The sequence below is a fragment of the Clinocottus analis genome, unplaced genomic scaffold (genome assembly GCF_023055335.1).
Source record: "Clinocottus analis isolate CAN_PGR_092001 unplaced genomic scaffold, fCliAna1.0.p SCAF_5, whole genome shotgun sequence".
NCBI lineage: Eukaryota > Metazoa > Chordata > Actinopteri > Perciformes > Cottidae > Clinocottus > Clinocottus analis.
The window spans coordinates 22893058-22903486 of record NW_027176207.1 but is presented as its reverse complement, the minus strand read 5'-3'; the positions used below and the strand labels follow the sequence as shown (position 1 = coordinate 22903486).

The 10429-nt window shown below is 50.6% G+C and overlaps 3 protein-coding genes across 3 annotated transcripts in view; 1 reads left to right on the top strand and 2 right to left on the bottom strand.

Moving 5' to 3' along the window:
- Positions 1-2223: 2223 nt before the first annotated feature.
- On the bottom strand, positions 2224-6569 carry LOC137802307 (dehydrogenase/reductase SDR family member 13-like). Its single transcript, XM_068600108.1, has 6 exons — positions 6190-6569; positions 4946-5064; positions 4484-4607; positions 3699-3871; positions 3181-3334; positions 2224-2583 (listed from the first exon to the last, which is right to left on the bottom strand). Exons 1-6 carry the CDS (start codon positions 6311-6313, stop codon positions 2324-2326), a joined length of 954 nt encoding a protein of 317 aa, XP_068456209.1. The 5' UTR covers positions 6314-6569; the 3' UTR covers positions 2224-2323.
- A 444-nt stretch (positions 6570-7013) lies between these two features.
- hikeshi (heat shock protein nuclear import factor hikeshi) lies at positions 7014-8580 on the bottom strand. The gene is made up of 3 exons (XM_068600113.1): positions 8466-8580; positions 7993-8192; positions 7014-7858 (listed from the first exon to the last, which is right to left on the bottom strand). Exon 3 carries the CDS (start codon positions 7735-7737, stop codon positions 7156-7158), a length of 582 nt encoding a protein of 193 aa, XP_068456214.1. The 5' UTR covers positions 7738-7858; positions 7993-8192; positions 8466-8580; the 3' UTR covers positions 7014-7155.
- Positions 8381-10429, top strand: part of heatr5a (HEAT repeat containing 5a) — a 17400-nt gene continuing 15351 nt past the window's right edge. Inside the window, 4 exon segments of the mRNA XM_068600191.1 lie at positions 8381-8530; positions 9487-9690; positions 10006-10217; positions 10300-10408. Of these exon segments, the coding sequence (XP_068456292.1) occupies positions 9565-9690; positions 10006-10217; positions 10300-10408 (447 nt within the window). The 5' untranslated portion in view covers positions 8381-8530; positions 9487-9564.

Here is a 10429-nt window from a genome sequence, read left to right as displayed (position 1 = left end):
CTCCTCTGTCCTCTCTCCTCTGTCCTCGGTCTTCCTGGTTGGTCTTCCTCTTCCGCGGCTTCAGGCTTTATCTTGTTTGTTGGGAGCTTTGTTCTAGCGGTGGCTAACGTTAGCATGAAGAACACTCAAGTCCTTCAGGACGTCTTCATCGTTGTTTGCTTCTCTTTGGAATACTAGTCTCTGGATACTTACACGTTATTTCTATAGAAAAGCTATTTATTCAGCATTCTGCGCATTAAAATAATGTTTGACTTCCTGGTGAAGCTGTTAGCGCTGTTCTTAGTCTGCATCTAATGCTGACTAATGGAAATGTTTCATACAACGCTCAATAGGTCCATCTGTGGGTTTTAATTTTTATATTTTTGGTTTGATTTTTAAGAAATAATCTATTTACTGGTTTAGTTTGAATAATTAAATGAAAATAGATGTTTTAATAAATCAGTTTCATGTTTCTGTGTAAATGTTTTATCCTCTTTGTTTACGACTCGATGCCTCTGGTAACCCCGTGTCTAATGGCACAACGCTATGCATTGTGGGTAATTCCCCTACTACTCACAGTATTCATAAAAGACCTTTTGAGTCGACCCTCATTCAGCTTTTCTTTCACCGGAGTTCAAGTTAAATAATTACTCTGTTGGCACAATAAAGAACTACAGCTGCCATGAAGAAACTACATGTCAGGGTGGGCACGCTGCTGCTGCTGCTGCTGCTGCTGCTGCTCCACAGCAACACACTGCTGCTGCTGCTGCTGCTGCTGCTCCACAGCAACACACTGCTGCTGCTGCTGCTGCTGCTGCTCCACAGCAACACACTGCTGCTGCTGCTCCACAGCAACACACTGCTGCTCCACAGCAACACACTGCTGCTGCTGCTCCACAGCAACACACTGCTGCTGCTGCTGCTGCTGCTGCTGCTGCTGCTGCTGCTCCACAGCAACACACTGCTGCTGCTGCTGCTGCTGCTCCACAGCAACACACTGCTGCTGCTGCTGCTGCTGCTGCTCCACAGCAACACACTGCTGCTGCTGCTGCTGCTGCTGCTCCACAGCAACACACTGCTGCTGCTCCACAGCAACACACTGCTGCTGCTCCACAGCAACACACTGCTGCTGCTGCTGCTGCTGCTGCTGCTCCACAGCAACACACTGCTGCTGCTGCTGCTGCTCCACAGCAACACACTGCTGCTGCTGCTCCACAGCAACACACTGCTGCTGCTGCTCCACAGCAACACACTGCTGCTGCTGCTCCACAGCAACACACTGCTGCTGCTGCTCCACAGCAACACACTGCTGCTGCTGCTCCACAGCAACACACTGCTGCTGCTGCTCCACAGCAACACACTGCTGCTGCTGCTCCACAGCAACACACTGCTGCTGCTGCTCCACAGCAACACACTGCTGCTGCTGCTCCACAGCAACACACTGCTGCTGCTGCTCCACAGCAACACACTGCTGCTGCTGCTCCACAGCAACACACTGCTGCTGCTGCTCCACAGCAACACACTGCTGCTGCTGCTCCACAGCAACACACTGCTGCTGCTGCTCCACAGCAACACACTGCTGCTGCTGCTCCACAGCAACACACTGCTGCTGCTGCTCCACAGCAACACACTGCTGCTGCTGCTCCACAGCAACACACTGCTGCTGCTGCTCCACAGCAACACACTGCTGCTGCTGCTCCACAGCAACACACTGCTGCTGCTGCTCCACAGCAACACACTGCTGCTGCTGCTCCACAGCAACACACTGCTGCTGCTGCTCCACAGCAACACACTGCTGCTGCTGCTCCACAGCAACACACTGCTGCTGCTGCTCCACAGCAACACACTGCTGCTGCTGCTCCACAGCAACACACTGCTGCTGCTGCTGCTGCTCCACAGCAACACACTGCTGCTGCTGCTGCTGCTCCACAGCAACACACTGCTGCTGCTGCTGCTGCTCCACAGCAACACACTGCTGCTGCTGCTGCTCCACAGCAACACACTGCTGCTGCTGCTGCTCCACAGCAACACACTGCTGCTGCTGCTGCTGCTGCTCCACAGCAACACACTGCTGCTGCTGCTGCTGCTGCTGCTCCACAGCAGAGCTTCACCACAGAAGGTAGTTCACAGAGGACCTTGTGTCACGATACTTAAGATACTAAAGTCACGATACTTAAGTTACGATATTTGTCACAATACTTAAGTTACGATGCTTATGATATCCACACTCTGCTGATGCTCCAGAGCAAAGCTTTATTACAGAAGGAAGTTGTTACACACATGAAGGACACACTGACACTAACAAGGAAACTCCTGTGGTCAGTCCACCTTAAGAGAGTCCACCTTAAGAGAGTCCACAGAGGCGCTCGCTGACGTCCCACAGCTTGCGGGCCACGCCGTCGTCGCGGCCGCGCGGGGTCACGTCCTCCGCGGCGCAGCAGAAGAAGTAGCGGCCGCTCAGCGGTTCGAGTCCCTCCTGCAGGCAGCAGTGCAGCGTGGTCTGCGCGCCGGCCTCGGGGTCCAGGAACAGCAGCCGGGCGATGGGCTCGATGAAGACCTTCTGCCACAGGCTGACGTTACGGGACAGCTCGGTGCGGACCACGCCTGCAGGACGAGAGGGCGCACCTGATTTACGGTCACATGACCTCAGCGGACGGACGGCAGCCGTCACGACCCTCACGCACGTCTCGTCAACATGAACTCCGTGGGGTCGAGACAGAGACCGTCAGAGTGGAAACCTCCAGAGTGCCTGCAGACCTCCATGAACACGTTCTCCTGCATTCTGACACTTCACGCTGCTTTACTTTACACACCTGAGTTTTAAATGAGAACTCTGAAACGTAGAAATATGAACGACCTCGTGCTGAGACGGAAACAAACAAGAACTACAATTTAAACAATATTCTGTATACTTTTAAACTGATGAAACATCTCCAGGTGAGCTCTGTGACCTGGAGGTGACCTCTAGGTGACCTCTGTTACCTGAAGGTGACCTCCAGGTGACCTCCAGGTGACCTCTGTTACCTGAAGGTGACCTCCAGGTGACCTCCAGGTGACCTCTGTTACCTGAAGGTGACCTCCAGGTGACCTCTAGGTGACCTCTGTTACCTGAAGGTGACCTCCAGGTGACCTCTGTTACCTGAAGGTGACCTCCAGGTGACCTCTGTTACCTGAAGGTGACCTCCAGGTGACCTCTGTTACCTGGGTGGACGCTGTAGCAGCTGACGGGGGATCCCTTCAGCCTCTTGGCGAGCTCGTGGGTGAAGAGCATGTTGCACAGTTTGCTGTTGCAGTACGCCTGGAAGAACTGCCAGCTGTACCTGCCGGTGCCCAGGTGTCTGTTCACCGCCAGGGCCTGAACACAACAACAACAACAACAACAAGTTCACTTACACAGGATCCTATGAGTGTGTCACAACACATAAGATACTTAAGTCATAACACCTAAGATAATTTCATGAATGTGAAGCTAATTCTGATACTTGAGTCACGATATTTAAGATACTTAAGTCGCGATACTTAAGTCGCAATACTCAAGTCACGACACAGAAGATACTTAAGTCAGGATACTTAAGTGAGTTACCGTGTTTCTCCTAACAGACTGGTGTGTGTGAGCTCTTGTACTGACGGCTGTTCACACTGACACGGCTTCACTCCTTCACTGTGTTCTATGTGTCGTACGCCTTGAGGAGGAAACACCTGGTCGGGTGTGGACTCACCTCCAGGTCGATGTGTCCCCAGCGGTACGCCATGGAGGACACGGTGACCACGCGGCCGCCGCCCGCCTGCGTCAGGATGTCCAGCAGCAGGTACGTCAACAGGAAGTGACCCAGGTGGTTCACCCCGAACTCGATGCCGAAGCCGTCTTCTGTCCGGCCGTCGGCCACCAGACCTGCAGACAGGTGTGCTTTCAAATAACGCCACACAACACATACAAGTACACCTATGGAACATCTGCACGCCATTCATTAGAAAATATACATGATTACAAAATGTTAAAGACAATTAATTTGATGAAGAATATTAAGTATGAAAGATAAACTGAACTCTGAGCCCTCAGCAGAGAAACTGTCACGATTGATGATTGATGGCTGCATTCCACTTCAGGTGTGTCACTGGTACTGCCGGCTCACCTGCACACCTGTGTGACACCTGATATCTGCACGTGTGTACTATGTACTCTGTACTTATACACACAGTGTACATAGTGTGTACTATGTAAAGAAAAGGAATGTGTAGTTCTGCAGTTCCCTGGTGTTCAGGTGGAGTGTGATGTCTCAAACAGTGGATCTCTGCAGGTGGGCGGGTCCTAATGGATTCTCCAAGTGTTTATTGGTTAGTTTCACACAAAATGTCGATGGACACCTGAGCTATGAATACAAAACATCCCATAAACATCACGGCCAGCGTGTACAATGGGGTAACATCTAGTGCGAGGATGCAGGGGTGTGTGTGTGTGTGTGTGTGTGTGTGTGTGTGTGTGTGTGTGTGTGTGTGTGTGTACCAGCGTTGTTGATGAGCAGGTCCAGTCTGGACTCTGTCTCCAGGAAGCGTTCGGTGAAGCAGCGGACCGACTTCAGACTGGCCAGGTCCAGCTGCATGAAGAGCACGTCAGTACTTCCTGTTGCCTGGAAGGAGATCATCATCATCATCATCATCATCATCATGGCGTCCTCGTGGTAAACGTGTTGGAGTCTTTGACTCCTTCACTTCGACTCCTTTCATCGCTCACATTCAGCTGTTCTGTGCTTATAGTTTAACTCTCCTGCAGCTGAATTACACTTCAACTGCTTTCACTCAAACAACAACAACAACAACAACCCTGAGATAGTTAAAGGTCTCTCTCTAAATAAATGTCACTCCATAACATGTTTAGCACTTCCGTTGCTAACGCGACTGCTCCCTGACAAGCCACCACATGTGAGAGGCTGCTTCCTCTCCTCCTCCTCCTCCTCCTCCTCCTCACCTGTTGTATATCCTTGATGGCGACCTCGGCCTTCACCTGGTTCCTGCAGGCCAGGATGACTCTGGCTCCTTTCCTGACGAGGTGCTGAGCCGTGGCTTTCCCGATGCCGGTGTTCCCTCCTGCAGCGGGAAGACCGGAACGTTGCGGTTCTCCGTTACGGTTCTCTGCATCAGCAGCTCACGAGGATCAAGAGCTGCTGGACCAACCCGCCCACAGGGGGGAGAGTGGATGCTAAGCTAACCAGCTAGGTCCCGAGGCCTAACGTCCCTAATGAAGGAGCTTCATGCTAACGTCCACTACTGGTGAAGGAGCTTCATGCTAACATCCACTACTGGTGAAGGAGCTTCATGCTAACGTCCACTACTGGTGAAGGAGCTTCATGCTAACGTCCACTACTGGTGAAGGAGCTTCATGCTAACGTCCACTACTGGTGAAGGAGCTTCAAGCTAACGTCCACTACTGGTGAAGGAGCTTCAAGCTAACGTCCACTACTGGTGAAGGAGCTTCAAGCTAACGTCCACTACTGGTGAAGGAGCTTCATGCTAATGTCCACTACTGGTGAAGGAGCTTCATGCTAACGTTCACTACTGGTGAAGGAGCTTCATGCTAACGTCCACTACTGGTGAAGGAGCTTCATGCTAACGTCCACTACTGGTGAAGGAGCTTCATGCTAACGTTCACTACTGGTGAAGGAGCTTCATGCTAACGTCCACTACTGGTGAAGGAACTTCAAGCTAACGTCCACTACTGGTGAAGGAGCTTCATGCTAACGTCCACTACTGGTGAAGGAGCTTCATGCTAACGTCCACTACTGGTGAAGGAGCTTCATGCTAACGTCCACTACTGGTGAAGGAGCTTCATGCTAACGTCCACTACTGGTGAAGGAGCTTCATGCTAACGTCCACTACTGGTGAAGGAGCTTCAAGCTAACGTCCACTACTGGTGAAGGAGCTTCATGCTAACGTCCACTACTGGTGAAGGTCATGAGAACCCTCAGATAAAGTGAGAGATAGATATTTATACAACTAATGATCACTTCCCTTGAACACCCCAAAGCTTTTTTTTAGTTCTAGTACACCAGTAAAGTGAGACCAGTACACCAGTAAAGTGACACCAGTACACCAGTAAAATGACACCAGTACACCAGTAAAGTGACACCAGTACACCAGTAAAGTGATACAAGTACACCAGTAAAGTGATACCAGTACATGCTACCCTGCGGTAGCCCCGCCCCCCGCACTCACCTGTGATGATGACGGTCTTTCCCGCCATGGCCGCGGTGCCTCTGCACCTGGAGCCCCTGAAGAGCGTGCGCTTGAGGAACACGTAGGCGCCCAGCAGCGCCGCGACCAGCAGCTGCAGGTACATGGTGGAGGTCTGGAGGGTGGAGGTCTACAGAGGTCTACAGGTCTGGAGGTCTGCGGCGGTGTGGGAGCTGCCGAGGAGCCGCGCAGCGCCTCTTATACACCTGGCGGGACTCACCTGTCGGACCGGTCGTGCCGGCGGGGGCTCGGCTCGGCCCGGTCCGGTCTGACCGGTTCTGCTGTCGGTTCTCACCGCTCATCGTTTCAGCGGAAACTCCCGCTGCCGTTTGTTTGATCTTTCACCCACTGAGGCGCCCAGGTAGAGGACTTCCGGTCCGAACCTTCAAAATAAAACCCCGTGGACGAATTTATGGTCATTAAAAATATCAATTTATCCATTTATTTGAATGTTTAAATTGCAATAACGAAAATGTATTCATTCAGTACGTAAACAACATTACTCTGGTTTATCTAAATATTAATAGTAATAACTGAAACAGACTTTTTAGTAAATATGTATTTTGTCTCAGAAATGTACTTTATTAATTGTCTTTTATTATAAATGTTTCATTACTACATGCACTTGAAGGCCTCACTGGGTCCCTGAAGGCCTCACTGGGCACCTGAAGGACCCACAACTGGAATATAAATGTGTCCCTGAACGCAACACCGGTCAGCTCTGTATGTAGAGTCGCTGCAGCGCCGCCTGGCGGCTGAACCTTTACTGCAGAACCTGAGAGAGAGAAGAGTCTCACACCAGAAGGTTCTTGTGCTCTTCGTGAAAGAATCCACTCAGAAAACAGCTTTTATTTATTCATCTAGAAAACATAAATACGGTGAAAATAAAAAGCACAGTTGTAAAAGTGTTGTTGTTTGTGTTTATTATAAATGTATAGAGTCAGGGGCTCAGGTCTTCCAGAAGTTGGGGTTCTGGCTCAGCCGCCTCTGGAGGTTCTGGTACCACTTGAGGACGCAGCTGGACGGGATGAAGGTCTCGGTCGGGTTCGGCGTCATCTGCGCCTGCGTCACGGCGAACGACGAGGCGAAGTTGTACAAGCTGTCCAGCGTCTTCTGGGTGAACTGCAGGAACGAGTCCACGGTGGACGCGCTGGAGCCGGACACCGGGGTCTGCTGGGCCAGCTGGTCCAGAGCCTCCACCGAGACGCCCACCTGGGCCACGGAGGAGGAGCCGGACCCGAAGGGCTGCGCGCCCCCCGCCTGCGCGGCCTGCAGCCCGGAGATGCGGAAGAAGGCGCTCGGCTTCTCGTTGGTGATGAAGCCGAGCAGCTGCCACGCCGGGCCCGCGGGGCCCGGGAGCGACAGGTACACGGCCCCGCCAGAGCCTGCGGGGAACGGGACCGTGCCCAGCATGAAGACCGCCACGTGGTTCACGTGCTCGTAGTCCGGCAGGTCAAACACGAACTTATCCGAAGCGACCTGCGCCGCCTGCGTCTGCACCAAGCGGCCCGCGACCAGGCAGCCGAACATCGCGCAGAAATACCGGGAGGAGACGGCGGGACGACCCGGGAGGGACTTGTAGCTGCTCGGGGTGGCTGCTCCACGATCCACCGGACGCCCTGAAGGACGAAGACTGTGCCCTTTATCGGGACTGACAGGATGTAATTAGTATTCACCCCTTCGTCTGAGCTGGCAAGAAGTTCACTTAAATAGTATTTAAGTACAACTTGAAGTACATAAGGTATTTTTGTTGTGCTAAATTGTAACAAGTTGAAGAATACTTACTTTAAGCACGTTATGAAGTGAGCTCTGTGGTGATGGTGCCTGGCAGACAGAGCTCAGGGTTCAGTGACATCACTTCCTTGTTGTGACTGCGCTCGATGATTCGTGGATGGACTTGTCAGATCTCGAGCGATAAGATTGCGTCAATAAGCACAACCGGAAGTGAAACTCATTAAAAAACATAAAAGTCTCAATCGAACCACCTGAAATAAAACATACATGAAACATCATGACAGAGATATTGGTTGGCACTATTTGAATGTTGTATTCAAATGAATAAATTCCGGGGGACACTTTTCTTCTTCTTTTTCATTGAATTGATTATTTTAAACGTTTCAAAAAAACGTTACGTGCTTTATTATGAAAAGCGTGGACCGGATGTGCTGCGTGTGTTTCCGGTGGCTCGATGCTGACTTCGCCCCGGTGGTCGCTTCATTCCGGTGACGTTCACAGCAGCTAAACAACCGGATACTCACGTTCCGCTCGGTGGCTCCCAGCCGACAGCCCGCTCCGTTCCCCGGCGGTTACCGGACCGCAGCCGGTAGGAAGCCCCGTTCTTATCCGCTGAACTTTCGCTCGTTAGCTAACCGGTTAGCCACCTGATGCTAACAGGAGTCTGTTTGTTGTTAATGTGAAATGAACAAAGTTTGTGTATTAATCAGTAGTTTGTATTCAGGAACGCGTTGAACACACGACAAGAGGACAATGTTGAACACATGAACATTTTACTAACGTTACAGCTCTGTTTCTAGTTTTATTTTAATAACAGTTAGATTACTGCTTCTACTAAAACTCACAAATATAAAAAAATAATGAAAAATAATTCATAGAACTTAAATGATGCAACTTTAAAACATCTAATAAAATAAAATCAAAATAAATATATATATATATATATATATATACATATATTTACATATATATATATATATATATATATATATATATATATATATATATATATATATATACATATATATAAACTATCCATGTAAGTAGCATATCTATCTATCTATATATCTATCTATCTATCATGATGAATCAGAGGTTTCATCCTCATGAAGATGTTGACGGAGGAAACGAGCAGCGGATCAATGGATCGATCAATGAATCTGATCATGATTCATAACTTCAGTTTTTTATGGAATAAACAAAAAAAAACTGTTGAAATAATTCCAAACTGAATAATTGTATGTTTCAAACGTTTATTTATTTAATTTAATAATAAATAATGGTTATTATTACACTACTGATGTATTTAGAACACACACACACACACACACACACACACACACACACAGTATTTTTAGATTCTCTCACTAGAGGAGTCGTGCACCTGAATAATTAATGAGCGGTCGTTGCTCAGATTTTCTTCTCTTCCTCCTTCTTCGCAGCAGCATAGAAGGCTCTAATGCTGCTGCGTTGCATTGTGGGAAATGTAGAATCCTGTGTGGTTGTAGTTTCCTGTTCATATGGATCCCCCTCTGTGTCTGACAGGTTTCAGGAGCATGACCCAGCAGGACAGAAGCTCCCTCCCCCACTGAGAGGAGAAGAGGAGGAGGAAGGAGGTGCAGGATGGAGCGAGCCCGCTGCCTCCTGCTGGACGAGGAGGCGTGCAGCCAGCTGGCTGAACCCCAGCGGGCGGCGTTCGTGTTCGAGTGGCTGAACCGCCTGAAGAAGCTGCTTCCTGCCGCTGAGCGGGTGAGAGGCCCTTTAGCTAGCCAGAGAGCTAGCATAGATAGCTCTCTGGCTAGCTAGTTACATAGCTAGCATAGCTATGTAACTAGCTAGATATCATAACTTACTATCTACCAGATAACTATCGAACTAATACATATAACAAGCTAACCTAAAGAAGAGCGAGTGAGAGCTGAGCGAGGCCCTTTAGTGAGCTTGAAGGTCACATGACTGTGACATCACTTCCTTTAGTGAGCTTGAAGGTCACATGACTGTGACATCACTTCCTTTAGTGAGCTTGAAGGTCACATGACTGTGACATCACAACTCTTCCTGCAGGATGACATCAGGCGGAACCAGCGGCGCCTCATCGAGCAGCTGTCGGGCGTTCTGATTGGCTCCCCCGGCCCGCCGACCCGCTGGCTGCTGGCCCGCTGCCTGGCCCTGCTGTACGGCCTGGGAGACCCCGTTACGGCCACGCTGTCTGTGGACCGGTGCAACGACATCATCCGCAGCAGAGACGACTCTCCGTCGGGACTCCCGACCCGGCTGTGAGTGCTGCGTTCACGGCGCGCTGTGAAACACGGTTTTCCCGGCTGCGGCCGGATGCGTAAAGATGGCGTTTGTCCGCAGGGCGGCCGTGGCGTGTCTGGGCGCTCTGTTCCAGGAACTCGGCTGGAGGCTCGCCGGCTGCTTCAAGGACTCTGTGACCAACCTGCTGAAGGCCCTGAGGAGCGCCGAGGTCAGCGGTCCAACCGGACCA